This window comes from Peromyscus californicus, unplaced genomic scaffold (genome assembly GCF_007827085.1).
Source record: "Peromyscus californicus insignis strain IS unplaced genomic scaffold, ASM782708v3 Scaffold_6__1_contigs__length_162567912, whole genome shotgun sequence".
Classification (NCBI taxonomy): domain Eukaryota; kingdom Metazoa; phylum Chordata; class Mammalia; order Rodentia; family Cricetidae; genus Peromyscus; species Peromyscus californicus.
Window position 1 is genome coordinate 13,648,088 of NW_026294584.1, and position 19,777 is coordinate 13,667,864.

Here is a 19,777-nt window from a genome sequence, read left to right on the forward strand (position 1 = left end):
TGCAGAGGACCCAGGTTCAGTTCCCAGGACCCACACGATGGATTACAGCTATCCATTAACTCCAGTCCCAGGAGATCTGGCTCTCTCTTCTCACCTCATTGGGCCCCAGACATGCACATACTGTATATACACACAGACAAAACATCATATACATAAAATTAAATCACAAAAAATAAAGCATTCAATTTAAATGAATCATTTCATAGTTTTGAACTAAGTAAACAAGATGAATGAGTTGATTTTTAAGTATTTAAAAATATTCTTTGTTATAAAGTCTCATTTCTATAGTCTAAACTCTGAGAAGTGTAGAAGACACACAATTGACCAAGGTGATAAGGATGGAGGACATGGGTCAGACATGACAGGAGGGGCAGTTCTACAGAAGAGAAACTTAAGTGTGGGCAGTTAAAGAGTTCGCACTTTGGAGATGAAGATTTCCTGTAAACAGTTACATCATTTCTTTCTTGTGGCTCCTTTCATGTGGAGTAATACTCAATTCCCAATGTTCACTCACCTCCCAAGGCTAAGAACAGACAAATGTCCTCATCTAAGTCATCTATACAGGTTTGAAATCTTAGTAATGTGACTTTAATAAAGCCCCAGAAGGATTAAAATTTGATGTCCTCAGATGGCAATGGTAAATGGTAATGTGGCACTTGCCCCCAGGTAAGTGTGATACGAGTGTTTATAGTAACTGGGTCTCAGTGGCTGTTCAAAAGACGTAACTTAGAAGTGATCATACAGGCCCACCCTGTTTAAATCCCTGGAAGGGTGGGTGGACATGCTGAGCCTTTTACAAATCAGATATTGTTAGTGTGATGATCACTCATGTCGCTGATTTTCCCCTTGTTTTCCCTTCCAGGTGTTGCTGGCACCAACATCATAATAGGAATAATTGCTGGCACCATTTTAGTGCTGGCCCTCATAATAGGAATAACTGCCTGGGGTTATAAGTAAGTCAATTTTTTCAGTATTATTACTAAAAAATTTACTTTAAAATATTTTGATTAAGGGCTAGAAAGGTGCTTGGTGGTTTAAAATGCCACTGGCTCTTGCAGAGGACTCAGTTTTGATTCCCAGTACCAATTTTGGTGGCGCATAAACCCATGAGTGGTGCCTCCCATTCCAGGGGATCTGATACTATCTTCTAGCCTCCTTGGGTACCTGCACTCATGTTTGCACGCGTGCGCGCGCACACACACACACACACACACACACACACACACACACACACACACGATTAAATGTTAACTAGAAGGTTGTATGTCATTCATTACCTTTGTGTTTGTATTAACAGTCAGTCTGGTTCAGTAATCAAAGATTACCCACCCTTGATATGGTTAGAAGTAATAATAATTTATCACAGTTTAGATTTTGAAACAACTCTTTTCCTATTCTGAAAATATTGATTGTTGCTTTAAGATCATGGAAATGACTCAGTCTTAATTGTGAGTGAATGCATGTGACATCCATACACCACATTAACAGCAAAGCCCCCTTGTCCTAATAGCCATTAATATATATGAGTTTGTTCCTGTGAAGATCAGACGCTTGTGAGATTCAGGTTTGTTTGTTTTTTTAATTCAGTTTCATCTGCAAAATTTAGGTGCCTAATTTCTTCTTAAGCTTCAAAGCTCATTATATAATTTTTGTTTTAATTTTTAGAAGCTGAGAGTCATCTGCTTTTGAGTATTTAGTAGCCTCAAACATTTACTAAGTAAATGTTTTCAAACAGTTATATATTTAATACTTTAAATTTCCCTTTTGAATACTTACAATGTAAATTTTTCTTTAGTATTCTAATAACTAATGTTATGGCTTAAATGTAGTGTAAAGCTTTCATTCTTGAGTTAGGTTGTCATTGCTGGGGCAAATACCTGAGGAAACAGCTTAAAAAAGGTTCTCTGTGGCTTATATTTGAGAGGTTCTTATTGTCATGTGACCCTGTTGCTTTGGGCCTGTGCCAAGGCAGAAAAGCATGATGGGGCACATTTGAGAGAGGAAAGCTGCTCACCAAAGAAAGAGCTCACCACCATATTAAGCCCTTGGCCCCCAAAACTATTGAGCTATAAATCCAGAAATGGATCAACCCATTGACGAGGTCAGAACTCCCATAACCTGATTCCCTTCTGAAGACCCTAATTTTAAGCACTGCCGCATGGGACCACACATTCAACACACAAGCTTTTGGGGACATTCAGATCCAAACTGTAATAGTTCTCTTTCATATTTCAACCTGCTGACTCTGACAATGTCCCAGCCAGTGCCCCAGCCTGGGGTTTTCATTTGGAAGACCTGCACTATAGATGCTAGCCTCATTTCATAGCATCCCTTGTGGATCAAATGTAGATCACAAAATTGGGAATTAAATAGTTTGGATTTGGGGATAGAGAGATGGCTCAGCAGTTAAGAAGACGTACTGCCGTACTGCTCTTATAGAGTTCAGTTCCCAACACCCATGTCAAATGACTCAAAACCACCTATCTCTCCAGCTTTAGGGGATTTGACAACCTCTTCTGGCCTCTGCAGACTGCTGTACTCACATGCACATACTCACAACACACACACACACACACACACACACACACACACACACACACACGTAATTAAAGATAAATAAAAATTTTAAAAGATTTTAAATTTAGAATTTCCTCTGTACCTTTTTTAAACTCATCTTTGTTCTGTGCGTTATTATGTGTCAAACATTCAGAGTAGTGACTGGCTCACAGTAAGCAGTCTGATTGTCATCTACTGTGGTCTAAAACCAAATCAAAGGAGACACCTTTAAATGTCTATGTTTCAGTTGTTTGTAAAATTAAAACCCTGCAAGTGTTTTTCTCAAAAGGGAGAGCAATTCTTTTACTGTTTGTATGCTGCCATCATTAAAATTCAGGAAGCCGTTTATGGATGGCTATATTAACAAAAGCACAGTGTAGTGAGGTAGTGTGGCTCATGTACATGGGATAGGCTAGAGAGGAGCTCACGGCATCGGACCAGGCTTTGCCCTGATTGACTAGCACTAGATCAACTGTAGCAGATGCTCAATACATTTCACAGTGTAATTTAGGCACTTGTAAAATTGTACATCTGAAGGCAAGTTCTTTCCTCATGTTACAGGCAAATGATCTCTGTCTTGAAGTCATTGTTTTCTCAACTTCTCTGATGTTGGACACACATACTAATGCTTATCACGAGCATTGCTGTTTATTATAGCTCAATGTTTTTATTTGGTCCCACGAAAATTGTTCTAGAATGTGTGATATGGGTGAATAATTTTTATAGTCCTGGGAAAAGGTACTGTTCAGCAAACATGAAACCAAAACATACCTATTCCTGGTGAAATTACCTTTGTCTGTAGAAATTACCTGTTTTCTTTAGGGGGGAATTACATTTTGTCTTTTTAGCATTTCTAAATTTATACACCTTGCAGATTGATTAAGAAAAAAGACAGATCTTGTTCATATTGTGATATCCTTCTTAGACATAATTTGAACCTAAGATTCAAGTTTTAGAGCTTTTAAAATTATTCAGAATATGTTTACTTATTTTGTTTTGTTTTCTTGTTTTTTGTTTTTTTGTTTTTTTAACAGAGTCTTACTCTGTAGCCCTGGCTGGCTGCAAACTCACTTTGTAGGCCAGACTGACCTTGAACTCACAGAGACCTACCTGCTTCTTCCTCCTAAATGCTGGGATTAAAGGCATGCACCACCACACCTGGCTTAGAATGTTTAGAAATAGAGTGAGAATATAGAAATTTTAGCAGAGGAATTAAACTGTGAAAATAATATTTTTTTGTGTTCTGTTTGAAGTTGAAAACAGACTGGACACCTGGGAAAGCCATTTTCATGTTAAGTCTTCCCATTCTTCCAACATTCCACCCTTTCTCCAAGCCTTGGGATAGGGATAGCAACAGGGAATTCTCACTTGGAGAATGAGATGAAAAAGTAAAATGTCTGATAGCTAATGGAATGGAACAGGATACTAAATTGTCACTTTTACTCTGTGTGCCTGTTGTTAGCTTTCTGGTGTTAATGGAATGGACTGGTAGGTGAAGGTGCCATGTGGAAGCATTATGTTTGGTTGTCGAGGTTGGAACTCCAGATGACTTAGCCACTTGCCTTTCTAATATGCCTTCAAAATATTAATATTCAATTACATCAAGATGGAAAGTCAGTGACTTTTGAAAAACTTACTGCTAGTACATTATCACATGCTTCTGAACAAGATTAGTTTGTTAGGAAAGTCATAGAAATTTACTTCAACTCATGGCCAAATCAAAACTAGAAATTGGACTGTGAGCAAATGCATCCAGTGTGAAGCTTGAGAAAGAAGTATTAATACCTATGAAAAGCCAGGTTTATTTTAATGCATTTTTATTGACCATCCATGATAAGTAAAGTACTCTGGCATGCCTGTATGTTCTCCTGCTCAGACTTCTTAGAAAGAGCTACAGTTGCTATAGTTGGACGTTCGTGTTTCAGTAGGAGTAAATTAAGACTTATTTCTATGAAAGTGTAGCTAATTTGTATAAATAATTTGATTAATGTTGCCATGTAAATCAACATTCATTCATCTCTATCTATCTATCTATCTATCTATCTATCTATCTATCTATCTATCTATCTATCTATCTATCTATCTATCCGCACCTATACTTAAAGTAGAATTGACAATTGACAAGGCTGGAGAGGTGGCTTAGTGGTTAAGAGCACTCGCTGCTCTTCCAGAGGGCCCATTTTCAATTGTCATTTCCAGAGGATCTGACACCCTCTTCTGGCTTCCGTAGACACTGCATGCACATGGTCCACAGACAAACATGCAGCAAAACACCCATACACATAAAGTCAAGTAAATAAAATTTCAAAAACAATAGGATTGACTCTAGGTAATTATTAAATATCTGGTACAATAAAACTGATATTGAAAAAAACAGTTACTCTTTAATGATTACAACCGAACTTATGCTTTTAGAAATGGGCTTAGTGGTTAAGACACTTACTTGCTGCTCTTAGAGAGGACCAAGGTTTGGTTCCAGGCACATACATGGTGGGTCACAACCACCTGTACCTCCAGTTCTCGGGGGTTATGTACTATCTTCTGTCCTCCGTGGGTACTAGGCACACATATAGAATAGACACATACAGGCAGGCAAAACATAAATATACATAAAAGTAAGCAAATTTTAAAATAAATAATAATTAAAATGGGCAGTTGTTTGACAATATTGTCACTAACTCTTTGGTATCATCTCTCCTTGTGATAAGATGAAGTTTTGTTTGTGTTCCTCATTTTAATTTTACAGTTCAAATTCCTCTAGGGAAGATGGTTCAGTGAAGGCTGGGGTTTTGTGATTGATGCTGTGTTCATGTGGTTCTGTAGGTAACTAATGCTTTTCTTTTTCCTTTCTTCTGTCTATGAACAGAAATTATCGTGAACAGAGGTATGTGATGACAGTGATCTGAATATATGACTAAAAAGTTTAACCCTTTGTATCACTGTTGAAATTCATACGTGCAGTTTCAAGTGGGTTTTTGTGTTTTATGTAAGAACGATCTTGACCTTTTATGATTTTGAAATAATAATTAAAATTATTTTTAATAGTAATATTTATATAGAAATAGATTTTCTCATCAAAACAAACTTCCTTTATGTTAAGTTGTCATGTTTGTTTACATTGGTTTTTTGGCTTTTCTTCATGTTTATAACGCTCTTATTACCTAATAGTCTGAGGGAAATTATTTTTGTTACTGTTGTTGTAGTAATAACTTTTATAAGTTACAAGATTTATCACGTGTTCCTATCAAGGGGGTGTTCTGCAATGTACTTTATGTAAGAAAATATTTTTGCATGATTTGGGAATCATAAAGGTAGCTAAAGAGGGACTTTGCTTAGTTAGAGTCGCTGAGCTGTACCTCCTGTGCATTACATGAAGCCCATGGAGAAAGTCAAACACCTATTTAATGTAAACTTAAGATCTCCATTTAGCAAACAGTGTAAAAGAGATAGAGTGTTCATGTGTTTGATAGGAATGGCCAGGTTTTGTATAAATTGACATAGTATTGAGATGGACGTTTGCTTCTCACATTTTAAAAATTATTAATTCTACTTGCTGTTGGTACTGAAAACTAAAATGTTATTTTGGAAACTGATGAACCAACACCAGGTGTTGCACATATACTACTTAGTTCTGAGTTCAGAGTATTTGCACAGATTCCTACTTAATTTTTCCTTTGTCCCATTGAGTGCTTGTGGCACTGTAGGAATAGATATGATAAATAATGAGATATTTTCAGACTCTGACCACAAGATTCTTTTTTTTTCCAGAAATCAAAATTTTAATCTTTACTCTTTTATTTCCTTTATTTTATATTTTAAACTCTATAAGGCTTTAGCTGTAAATATCTATAGAATCTTTGTGACTACCTAATACCCAAAGATTTTAGTTGAACTCCTGATCATAACTTTGATTGAAACAATAATCTATAATAATCCTAACTTTAGATATTAGAAATATTTCCCTTGGGGAAACAAACTCATTATTAGAGAGAGTGAAACTTAAACAAAATTTATTAAAATTTAAAAACACAAAACGTTTCTTGTACATATCTTGAACTCATGGGTCTAGACGCGTGTGAGGAAAGCAGGGCCTGGTTAGGTTTCCTGCGGGTAAAAGTTTTCTAGTCATATAGAAACCTAAGATTTGTGGATTTCTTCAGCAAAAAATGTAATTAAATGGATAAGATTAAAATTTGCTGATCTCAGAACCATTTCTATAGGAACTAAGTAAAACTATGATACTGCTGAATATACAAAAAGGAAAGATCATGCCTCAAATACACAACATAAGCAAAGCTAAACCCGTGCTCTAAGCTGCCCTATGGATGCTCTTCAGAACACGGAGACTGCCTACCATGCAAAAATGATTGATGTTAAAAGGCATTTATCAATTTATTATTCTGATTAAATACATGCATAGTTAAAAAGCATTTGCACACTATCACTGTCCCTTTTATCTGTTATACTTTAACACCTTCTGGCACTATAGCCATTGTTGCAAGGATGTGACAACTCTTCTGAAATCCGGCCAATGCCTGGGGAGTCATTCCATCTTCAGAGGAATTTATTTTAGATATTTTGTTATAGTTCAATAAAACTTTACCCTCTTGTTTATGGCTGATGAATATTAGTTCGGTGTAATGGTTCTCAAAGATGAGAGCAACAAAGGATGGATGCTAGATCAAGAAGTCATGCATGAAAGTGTCTTTAGGGTTCTTCTAGGTAATATGCATTAGTGATTAGAGGGGAAACGGGTGGGCAGACAGACACACATACGTCAGTACATTTTCAGCCCTATAAAATGTTTTGCAGACATTCAAATAAAGACCCATCTGGTTCCAAAGGTGCCAGGAACTAAAGACAAGACTTTTGATGTTATCTTTACCTTAAATTAGGGTTGCCTTTGCAGTTCTCTGATGGGAAGCCCTACCAACAAGAAGTTAGTAGTTAATCTGCTATTGTGTGGTATAGGAAAATTGCTAACATCTCTCAGCTGTGAAGTCAGTGTTTTGTAATTCTTAAAGCTCTGTGGTCAAGGGAGAGGACCACAGGAGCCATCAGCTCAGTTGAGGCCTGCACACTACTTTTGGCTGACAACCCATGAGGTTTTGCTTTGGCATTTAGTGCTTTAAGCAGTATTAAACATATGGGCATTTGCCAGGTGGCTATTAACATTGAAATGGCCTGCAAATGCCAAATTGGGCCTAATGTCCAGACCTTTGGAGAAGACAGGCATACAATTCTATAAATGAATCAAATAACAAACTTCCTACTGAGCAACAACAACAAAAATAGAAGCCCCATTCTGGGACTTCATGGAAGTATACCTCTCACACATACGTTATTGTAGTACTTTATTTCCTCCGGTGTCATTCTGGGAAGGCTAGGAACCATGGAATCACAGGGCTACAGTGAAGCCTTAGATATTGAATCATTGCAAAGATGGCTACTTGTCTTTTTCTTTAAAACCTCCTGGAAAGAAAACCTCTACCTTTTTTCCCCGTCAATTTTATTATTTCTTCAGGTTTAATTGCATAGAGCATGACAGCTGTATGGTTTACAGCAGGAACTGTACATTTCAGTTTTCAGTTGAGTTTGCAGATACAAACAGAATAAGGAATATTTGGTGGACTTAAATTATAAACCATCCACATTTGGTTGAAATCCTTTCCCTTTGTTTGAAATAAACATGTCCCTGTGACCAATGAGGAGCATGATTGGTAGACTCTTCTTTCTGCTCTGGAGTTTCACCTTAAGCACAGTCTCTCCCTCACCTCCTTCCTTTCTCTCTCATCTCCTTTATCCATTTATTTTCTTTTTTGTGGACTCCCCACCTTTTCTTTCCCAAACCTTTTTTGGTTTCTTTTTTTTTCATTCTTCATATTTCAGTGATATTCATGCATCTGTCAACATAACTTGGTATAACTTGCACAATATTTCTCAAAACAAGAGAGCAACAATTCCTATAAGAGACAGTCCAGTCACTAACCAGGGATTAGAGAAATGTTTCCTCCATATTGAGGTTATGACCTTTTACCCCCCCCCATTTTCTAATTTTGAGTATGTATATGGATTGATGAGATAAATACCACTGTTCAATAGATACTTTTAAGGAAGGTCAAATTTCTCTCATTATCAGACTAACCATTTATCTGAAGGCTTTGAGGTTATTGCAGCCACCCGCCCGCAAAAAAAACCAAGAAACAGAAAAAACCTTTATTGATGTTTACATTTATAGGGCTCAATACTAGCTGGCTTACACTTATGAATACATTGTTATCTGAAGTAGAATAAAAACAGTCAATAAGCTTGTAAATTATAGATGTGGGAAAATAAATTATCGTTTGCATAGTCTATCCAAAATCATTAAGTGATAGGTGTTGATTCTTGTGTTAGCAAATAGAAATTCCTTAAATAATGTTATTTAATAAGGTATATCAGTTCAACAAAGAGGTTGTATATAGAGAAAAAAGTGACATTTTGTAACTAATGTAGGAAAGGTTGATTTTTGAGGAAAAAGAATTCAGTCACAAAGCATTTTTTCTTTTGCTAATTATTTACACCAGCATGTGTATCTAAAATACTTGTATATAGTGCAATAAAAATAAAGACAGTTTCCCATTTGAAAACCTACCACTTTGTCAATCCAAATAATTACTTTCAGGATCCAAACTGGAGAATCATAAAAACACTAAAATTTTAAGTCAAAAGCCATAAAAAGAGTTAACAATTGGAAAAAAAGGTCAATTAAAATTTTTAAGGAGCTCATCTAGTTGGCTTTCTATGGTTTTTCATAGCAAATGATGGAATTTTATTGATTGCAGGAACCTGGGATTCTTTCTCCTCTCTAAAGCAGGAAGTAGTAGTCTGCTAAAATGTAATAGATACGTAAGAAATAGAAAGATCAATTTGGGGACAGTGAAGGAAGGATGTTCAGTATTACTCTTAAGAACGCTGTAAGGAAATTGATAATTTATTGCTGGCATTTACCATGTAAGGAGAGTTACTCCATTCCTTATGGGATTTTGAGGAGACTGCTAAGAAGTAATATCTATGCTATGGAGGCCTTTACAGTGAAGTTAGGTAAGAATCCAGTGTGAACTGAATGATAAATCGAGAAGTATCCCAGAACTCTATTAAACTAAAACTTTTTTAACTCCAAGATTGATTCCTTCACTTTGGTGGAACCTCTGCCAGTCAAGGGTGGAGCTAGTTTTAGAAACTAATGTAGTGAGATTTTTTTTCCCCTTTAATTAGTGTATGGAGAACTAGATAAAGTCACGCAAATTAAAATTAAAGTACATGTCTTATTTATACCCACTGAACAATCTTTTTCTGATTTGTAATATAGGAGCTGTCCAAATAATTTAGGAGAGGATGTTCATCAGAAACAACTAAGCATTTTAAACAACGATATAGGAATCAAAATAATCAAGGGACATCTGCAAAGGGTTTCTGAGAGTTAAAACAGTGTCTGCAAACCACCAAGGTCATTAATGGAAACTGAACTGAAAGGGACTTAGGGAGCAGATGCATTTGTTGGAGACTTAGTGACGTATACTTGTTTGAAGTTCTTAGCCCATCTCCAGCTTTGACACCTCCACCTATAGCATGAGTGAAACTAGTCGTGATTTGGATGCATTTGGCTGTTTGAGGCCACACATTAAATGTCTGCATTGACTGTGGGCAGAGTTGTCGGGGGTACTGGGCGTTTCTTTCCAGTTCCTTTTGGAGAAGTAGCTAGACTGTGGCTGTCTTAGCTCATTCAGAGTGAGCCAAGTGGCTTCAGTCCTGCAATGGTTAAGCAGGCGCCCTGTCTTTCGCTCCCCTCCTGCTGTGGTGGAGATAGGAAGTGTCACCACCATCTGTCATAGATGCTTTTCCATAGTCTCCCAAGAAACTCAGCTACTTTTCAACTCTTTCTTCCTTTGCTAAGTTACATTCCTTTACACGTTCTACTGTATGATACAGAATTATTCTTTTGATTCAAATTTGAATCTTTTAAATTTCCTTTAAATAATGAAGCTGCAAACTGAACACCAAATTCTAGTAAGGTTTTATTTGGCTTTAATTGTAAAATAACTGAAAGCAATCAAATCTTTTAAAACTAAGTCAAGGGAATATTTATCATATATTTTAAATCATGAATAATTTATTCACTACATTTGAAAAAAAGCCTGCTTTATTTGAGCAAGGAATGTCTAAACACACCTTCAACATCAATTTTTAAAGGAAAAAATTATTGTAGTTAACATCTCCAGGTAGGGTGATGTTGCACTGAAAATAACTCATCTTTCCATATTTCTCCTGAAAGCAAGGCTTTATTCATCCAGCCTGCCAAGACTTCATGATTGCATTTCTGACCTCTGCAGCTAGAAGGAGTTGAACTTGTCGCATTTATTGATAATCTCATATGTTATAGATTTGATCACGTAGACCATTATCCCTACCTCTCTTTTTCCTGAAATAATATTTGTATATGTCTGTGTTCATGTGTGTGTCCTGTTTTCTGACTCTGAAATGTTTATTATGCCTTAGACAGTTACCGCAGGGAGATTATGTAAAAAAGCCTGGAGATGGCGACTCTTTTTATAGCGACATTCCTCCTGGAGTCAGCACAAACTCAGCATCTAGTTCTAAGAAGAGGTCTGCTTTTCTGTCGCATTTTCAGATTTCCACCTGTTCCATCACACATTATTCCATTAGTCAGAACATTTCATTATTTTGCAGCAGGTTTGGTTACTTCTTCCTTCTTTCTTGAATGTTAAAATAGTATCCCTTGTTCTTTGATTACTCCACTTCAAAATGCCATATGCTCAGAACCACTTTCTATAAAATCAGGCAACAAAATTGAAACAAAATGCAACAACTCTGAATCTGTGTAGAAACCCCAGGGTTTTTCCTGTCATGTTACACATGACTTAAGCAAAACATAGTATTTGAAAATATTTTTACATGGTGGGCTTTATGTCATGCTTGGTAGTCAAAGAAAAGGGGTACTGTCATGCTTCAATAAAGGCAATTAAGATAAATTGGTAATATAAATGCTGCATTGAATAGTCTTTAATTTTGTATATTTCAAAGCTAAGCTTGCTGTGAAAAAAAGATTGCTTCTCTGTGAATTGTATAGTTTAATATTATGATTTTTTTCTGGAATGGTTATTTGTAGACTTTATAACTGTGATCTTAATTGAAAAATTAAGTATAGGTAGGATTACTATATTATTTATGTCTCAAACTCTAATGACATATTCTTGTTCTAGCATCTTAAGATGTATGACACCTTTTTAAAAGTCAGTTGACAGTAAATGACTAGAAGAACTAAATAGGTTTCGCAGGGCAGGACCTACATACCATTAAAGGCAACTAAAATACCCTTGGAGAAAACAGTCTTTAAAGTTCCCATTGAGGTGTAAGGGATGGAGAAAGCATTTCAGTTGATCCACTCATAACTCTGGGCACACTTGTTACTTGTAGACTGAAGGAACTAGTTTATTGAGAGGGAACATGGTCTCTTCTGATAGTCTGGATGGAGTGGATGATCCGTAAAACAACCTGCCTTGGTGCTCAGTCCTTGGAGGCATTGAATAGGAATACACAACAGTTAGTCACTGGGAACTTTCTTAAACACATTTCTTAGCTAACTGAACTCAAAACAAAAGTAGTGCTGGTTTTGAGCCTGGTAGTATATGATACAGCATACACTTTATAGAGTATAAAAGTTACTCTTTTAATTTATTATCGAGGACCTGTTGGCTAAGAGAGGGTGACTGGGGATCTACTGGCATGCTCTGATATAAATATTTGCTTGGTCAAATATGGAATTTTAAATTAAATAGCAGTAAAAAGTGGAGAAATCAGTGAGTTCTAGGAACATTCATTGGCCTTTCATACAAAATACGAATGACTTTGTCATTAGAAAATGATGTTGAAGAAGTTCCAACATAGGAAAGTAGTATGTATTAACTGTGCCAAGTTCTGTTTGCTTTCAGTTGGGAGATTCCTTCCTTTTCAAGTTGATATTATTAGTAATTAACCAGAGTGATTCAAAGGACAGTGGCTTAAGCATAGTGCTGTTTCTACAGTTCCTAATAAGGAGCTTTATAATGTGCAGGACTAATCCCCAGATTTTGGGAAGTTGTACAATAGGTTCTCATCAGTCAAAAGCATATCAAATTATTAGGCTCCAGACCAGGTTTGTCACATTCTTTTCATTATGAAATTTCATTTTATGATGTAAGGTAGGTGTATTAATTTTGATTCTTATACCTAATTCATTTAATAATAGTAGGATACAAATAGCAGAAGGGCTCAATGGTACATGGGCTTTGTGAGAGATATCTCCATGATAAAGAACTGATTCAGTTCAATTATTGGACAGTTAACTGACATGCATTATATTCATTGGAGGCATATTTGTGTAGAAAAATACCAACTCTCAGATAATAATTTTATTAATTGGGTATTACTTTCATAAAATTAATCAGGTTCAGTTGGGCAAATTTTATGTAATCTCTTAAAAGTCCATGTTCTCATAATATTTGAATGGAAATCATTGCTTTACAATTAAGAAACATCTATGGTGGGACCCCATTATAACCCTGCTGCTGGGGTTATATGATTGTAATACTTGCTGAATTTGCTCCCTGGTTGCTGTGTTCTGGAGAATGTAAATTGGCTTGCATTATATCCCGCTACTTTTCCATTTATGACTATTGTAATGGGGTTCCATTGTATTTGACTTTTCTTAAATTGAATGTTGTGTAATTCTGCCTTCTTCATGAAGACTTTCATGTTTTCTTCATTCTTTCATTTCAGATTTTTTATTGATTTGTTTTATTTAATGTACAGTAATGCTTACAAATTTTGCTTAGTGATTCCAAAATATTTATTTGGTTATATTTTTGAACAATATGTAAATACTTCTACTTTCAGGTCAAATGGACTCTCTCATTCCTGGAGTGAAAGGATTCCAGACACAAAACATATTTCAGACATCTGTGAAAATGGGAGACCTCGAAGTAACTCCTGGCAAGGTAGTCAACAGTGTTCAGAATCTAAGATCTGTCTTCTGGGTCCCTCTATGGATGTATTCTTTCCTATGAGCAATTTAGCTCTTCTCTCAACAAAAAGGTTTAGAATGAGAGACCAGCTGTTGGTTTTTGTTGTTCTTTGAAGTTTTCTTGATGGGAAATTGTGGCTTTAGTAGCTAAATAGGTAGGAAACATTGGAAGGTCATGCAGTTGCACAGAGGCCCACATTTGGAGGCAATGCTGGTAATAAATTACATCCATTACGAGCACCATGTAATTATGCACAAAGCAATTATGTATCCATATGAAAATTTAGCTGTAAATGCTCTTTTTCAGGTAACCTGGGAGGCAACAAAAAGAAAATCAGAGGCAAAAGATTTAGACCTCGATCTAATTCAACTGAGTAAGTTGTACATTTAATGGGAAAGGCATTTGAAGGTCGTGTGCTATTAGTGATGACTGTTAATTAAGCAGATAGTCAAAGAGTCACCTACCATGCCTCAGGACTTGGTTTTGTCTGTTTAATTCTCTTTGCCCTATGAAAATTAACCTTGGCTTTTCTCTTTTACATAGGCATCTCCGCAACTGTGCCCATACCAATATTCACTGATAGTGGGGGTCTCACCCTTGCTGCGGGCTTTTTCCTCCAGTCTCCTGCCATTGTGGTGTTTTGGTTTTCTTTGAAGGGAATTATGATAGCTTTCTTTTCTTCTCATCACTGGGGTCCAACCATTTCAAAGGGTCACCCTTCCTCTCCCCTGGAAGCACTAGGGAGAATCCTCACTGTGTTAGAGCATGCCAATGCTCACAGTCTGAAGCCACCACTCTGGGGTCTCCATGGCTGCTTTCTAAGCATTCTCTCAGACTAATGGAAAGGGCTTCCCTTTGAAGTTTTCCTCTTGAGGACGTTTAAAAGGCCATTTACCTAAACTTGCTCTTTATCGGAATCATTGTCACTAATGCCACCTTAACTGTTTTAAATGATAGCCTGATTTTAAAGTGGGGTTGAAAGTTACATTTAAAGTCCTTTATAATGAAGTAAGCGTCATGCAATTTTTGGTGGTGTTTCTTTCTTCACTTGAGAAAGTGCAAGCAAAGCATTGCCTCCACAAACCCTTACCCCACTTCATAGGGTAAAGCGCACCCTTAGTATTCTTTCCAACTGACCTGGCCACTAGAAGAAATTATAATTACCCTTGCCATTTCCAAGACGCCTGAAATTTTCTGCTCATGTCTCACTCCACCAGTAGTTGTTCTCAGGATCTCTGTGTTACTTAAAAAGTCTGAGTAGCAGGTGTTTGTTAACTGCTTGTTAGAAACTTACATTAGCTTCTCCATCATATACCCTGCCTTTTTCAGTCTAGGAGTAATAACATTGCCCTGAAATTTGGACCTTCCACCTGAATGGTATTGTCTTGTAAGTGGCTTATCAACATTTATTAGAGGATACTTTTATCTTAGAGATAATAGCAATTTCAAGTGATACCATTGCATGGTCCAGAATGGCATCATAGCCCTCCATCATGAATAACTAATCTACTAGAGTTTATCTTCTGCATTCCCAAAGTGCTTGGGTGCTTTAGGGCTCACTGCAGATAAACTCTTCCTGGAATGTTATTTGGTTTGTTTTGCATGAGGCCACCTGGTAAGAGGACTCCTCAGCTTATCCTGGTTGCTCATAAGATTACAGCTACAATTGTGAAATGTTCTTTGGAACTTCCTTTGTGGAGTGTTTAGTATTTCTATGACTAGACTTTGACAGCTGCTAAGGAGAAAAAAACTTCAGCAGCATATTAAAGCAATGGGATCAGGACCCAGAGAACATTTGATATTCACTAATAATCATAAAATATTTTCTAGGGCAATCATTTATTTTTAAAATGTATAAAATTCTACTCATATCACATGATAAAATTATATTGTGGATAGCCTTTAAGAAATCTTGCCTGTGATATAATTAAGTTCTAATATTTAATGTGATGGTATAATAGAAGTTTTTCAGTCAAGAAGAAAGGTTCCCTCAGACTTTCCAGAATTTTCTGAATTTGGCTGAATGATTCATGTTAATTAGTTGGAGCCACATTTGTGAAGCTGACCATCCATGCTCAGAAACTTTCTTGTATGGGAACTGTCTATACATACATGCGTACACATTTATTTACTTCTGAAAATATGAATTTCTGATATATAGTATATCAAGAATTATGTTAGCAACTTTTTATACTTTCTCTATATAAGTCATACCATTTGGTTATAATATAATACTACCTTTTACATAACTATGCAAGGAGAAGAATGGCCACAGGAAGCATATCTTTTTTTTCATAATAAGAACTTTTTCAGGTTTGTTATTTGATCATCCCCCTTTAGAACCACATTATCCTAAAGGATGATGAAAAATTGGGGCCCGGATTAAAACATGCAGCACCAATGCATGCTCCATAAATTAAAAAGCAAAACACTAACTGTCCTTGTTGGTTATATTGTTTTCCCACTCAAAGATTTTGCATCTTCCTTGTTGTTGTTCACAATATAAAAATAATTTTTTTTGGCTTAGACTTTGTATTATATATTGTGTTTTTACAGGAGGGAGCCCCAAGCTCCTGAGCCTGGGCACTCCCTCGCCCAGACAATCCCATCCCAAGCCATAAGCCCAGGGGGCTCTGACAGCCCCCAGACAGGGAGTCTGGATCACAGGTCAGTCTCCACTTGCCCCCTCACTCTGGGCTGCCACTTAATCTCCCTCAAAGTCCCTTCCTTGGCTGAGAGCAGGGTCATTTGATCTTTGACTGAGCCCTATATCAGCTCAGTGGTGTTCCTGACCCGGTCAGCAGCAGCTGATTTTCCTCTGGCTTTCCATCCTGGAGAACATGAAGAGGTTCTCCTATCCTGTCCAATGCATTTTTTTTTTTTTTGCATGTTGCACTAACAAGTCTCGCTAAGTCAAGCCAAATAGACAGGTTTATTGTAGTCTCCTAAAGGCCCATCGCTCTAGCCACCATGCCAGACCCCCAGAGCTCTACAGCACAGAACTGAAACAGAGGCAAAGGTCCATCACGTGCAAGTCCAACTTTATGTTTGGAACTTCTGTGGATCAGCCATAGCACCTGTCCTTTGAATTTCCGAGATTGTCAGTGAAAGGAACAAAGGTCTCCCCCAGGAAGTCGCTTCCTGCCTGTGGGAAACTGAGTTTGCTGTGTGGCAGTGTTTCTCCCGACAACGCTGCATGAGCTTTTCCTGTAGTTGTTCTGAGGCCGTTCACTTCATCAGCGGCTGCACTTGCTCTTGGACTTTTTCTTTCTGTTCCAAGTCCCACTGGAAATGTTCACGCAGATTTTGATTGGCTATCTCTGTGAAAAGTGCAAGTTGGCAATGGTTGTGGCTAAAGGCAAAACTAATGTGAGTTCTTCCTGAACCGGGAGATGTATCTTAGCAAAAATGGTCTTATAAGCATAAAAATCAACGGAACCCTTCTTTCAGGGTGGAATCAAAATTTTTATTTCCAGAGTGCTTTCTTAATGGCTCAAAATGAGGGAAAGGGCTGTGGAGAAATAATCTGGTTTTTAAGTATAACTGGAAATATAGTAGTTTTGGTTTAAATATATTTATAAATAACTCAAAGACTATATATGGAGGAAAGAAACAAGTCTTAACTAAAAATTAATATGTTTTATAATTTCACCAGATTTGTTTCCAAATCTTATATAAACTGGATCTTCATTAACTACAGTACCATGGAGCTACTTTTTAGATGAGCAAGTCCAGTAAAACCTCCAAATTCTTCCAATGCTGAGATTGTTAAATTAATGTTGTTTTATAAGAGCAAATATCCTAAGGGGATGTGTTTTTGCTTGGCTCCACAATAAAACTCAAAGAAGCTCCATGGAAAGCAACAACTGTACCTCCAGTTTTCCTGCCTTTGAGATTGCACGGCCGTCTCGGTGGTGCCGCTGCCAGACCCGTCAGGAAGATGCTGGCATTATTCTCTGGCAGCCATTCTTTTGGAAAGCAACTTCTGAGGGCTGTTTCCTAAAGCCATCAGGCACATTTTAGTCTGGAGTGACAAAGAGGAGGAAGGGGCGGGGCTTCAATGAAATCACTAAGTCAAGATCGTGGAGGCCTACTTGAACTGTAGTGAATGTGCTTGAGGGCTCCGGGATCGTGGTGCAGAACTCTGTCTGCTCCTTACAGAAGCCAAGTGGAGAGCACTTCAGGTTGACTCCTTCTTAGACTCTCAGAGAGAGTAAAACAGTGGTTGTGTAAAAAACATTTCTAACCTATAAAGAGAACTTGGCTCCTTTAAATTGTCTTGAGGTTTTATGTGCCTAAATTCCAGATTGGAATTACAGCCACTCTGAATATTTTCAAAAAGCACCAATATTATTTGAAAACCAAGGAGCCAGCTGAGAAGTGGCTTGGGAAAAAAGCTGCTTTTGAGGTGGGTTCATGAGACTGATGATCAAAAAAGAGTTTCTGACTGACAGTGAGAAGCCACTGGAAGAGGCTTTCCTAGAAGTGTAATACATTGTAGAATGCCTTGTGCCTTGTAGCTGAGATTATTTCCATGCCATTCTGTAGACTGCCTCACAGTCGCCCGGTGTCCATCCTGGTTTATTTGCCGTAGTCACTTGCATTTGGAGGGTGAAAACATCATGGCTAAGCTTGTGCTGTGTATTTTCAGATTTTCTATCTTGTTCTGCTTTCTTTGTCCCTCCATTGCTTCCCGCAGGTATTTAAACCCATGGTTCAAAAGAGCCTGTAATGTAGCTATGTGGGTAGAAGATGTGAATAGAAACACTGAAGGACCGTACTGTAGGTACTTGATAAATTAACTTACCCTCCTTCCACACTTGCCCAGCGCATACACGTACTGTAGTGTGACTGGCTCGCTCTCTCTTGTATCTCCTAATACAAGTTCCTGTAGGTGGAAAGGGGCTCGTTCATTTTCTGCCTTTTGATGTGATTGGGCTTCCTGAGCGAGTCAAGTTCTTTTCTCAGTGTTTCAAATGAAGCCATTTGAAAGGGTTGCCATTTAGTGCATGTCCCTGTCACCTCTTTGAGCTTTTTAGTAGCTTCCTCTTCATTTTATGCTGTGTAGTGTTCTATGGGCATGAAACATACCTTCCACTAATAAAGAAGCACTATTAACCTCAACAATTTAATTTCCATAGTCTAGAAGTTTCATAATATATTTTTCCTGCTTATTATCTAAGAGTGCATAGTGCATAGAAAAACATGCAAAGAAAATAAACTGGAATTTTATTTCAAGCAGAAACAATGATTTGATGGAACTGGAAAACAGTGAGATATTATTATGGTAGCACGCAGTGAGCTTAACTTTCTTTGTCCCATAGAGCCATTTGCTAGCACTGGGGCTGTGCTGAGAAGAGTAGTCTATAAAGTTTTAACAAAGCAGTAGAGGACTTCCATGTTTCAAAAGCAGGAAGCAGATAGAAAGCACTCGACTAGCCGTGAGAACTTCCTACGTTCTAAAGCAATCCATTTCCCCAGTTCCCTGAAGCGCGTATTACAAATCAGAGAAAATCTCCCATGCAGCCTCTGGATGGCGTCTCCCCACTCTTTATAATGTAAATGATTACCTAGAGGTAAATGCCCACTTCATATCTGACTACTTTGTGGAAAGCTAATGCGAAGAGGAAATAGAGACTCAGTCACTGCCCCTTTCGAGCACAGCTTGAGTTTTCGTGCTCCTTATTGCCATAACTTGGGTCAGCACTGAACGGATATGAAAATATGCCACGTATATTTAACTCTCAGCACCCATATAAGGTGGACTTTCTCTTCCAGTGTACCATTCAGTTTAGTTATGTGTAGTTTGAGAAAATGATTAGACCTACCTGCATTTTAATTTGATCCATAACTTTTGCATATACCCCAAGGGAAAGCATAACCCCTGCCTGCTCACGAAAATATATCCTGCTTTTACAGCCCATGCTCCTCTCCTTCCCTGCCCTCTGCTTCTCCAACACTTCCCCACATTGAACCGCATTTACACATACACTTACATTCAAACAATCCCACCTTCACCTGTAGCTCCCAAGATGGCCAGCATCAAGAAGACAGGTAAGATGCTTTGGATGTTATTTGGAGTCTTGGCTCACCTGCAGTCCTATTTTTTTCTTTCTTTCTCTTTATCAGGCTTTTGGGCAGATTGTAACTTGTACCAT

General features: G+C 37.4%; 1 protein-coding gene across 16 annotated transcripts in view; it reads left to right on the forward strand.

The window, feature by feature from the left end:
* Adam22 (ADAM metallopeptidase domain 22) overlaps positions 1 to 19,777 on the forward strand; it is a 228,123-nt gene that overhangs the window by 193,728 nt on the left and 14,618 nt on the right. Inside the window, exons 25-31 of one of the 16 annotated variants that reach the window (XM_052720751.1) lie at positions 863 to 953; positions 5,423 to 5,440; positions 11,095 to 11,289; positions 13,492 to 13,592; positions 13,926 to 13,992; positions 16,176 to 16,286; positions 18,319 to 18,405. In XM_052720751.1, the coding sequence (XP_052576711.1) occupies positions 863 to 953; positions 5,423 to 5,440; positions 11,095 to 11,289; positions 13,492 to 13,592; positions 13,926 to 13,992; positions 16,176 to 16,286; positions 18,319 to 18,405 (670 nt within the window). The other 15 variants (XM_052720752.1, XM_052720754.1, XM_052720755.1 and 12 more) reach the window with 15 other exon arrangements.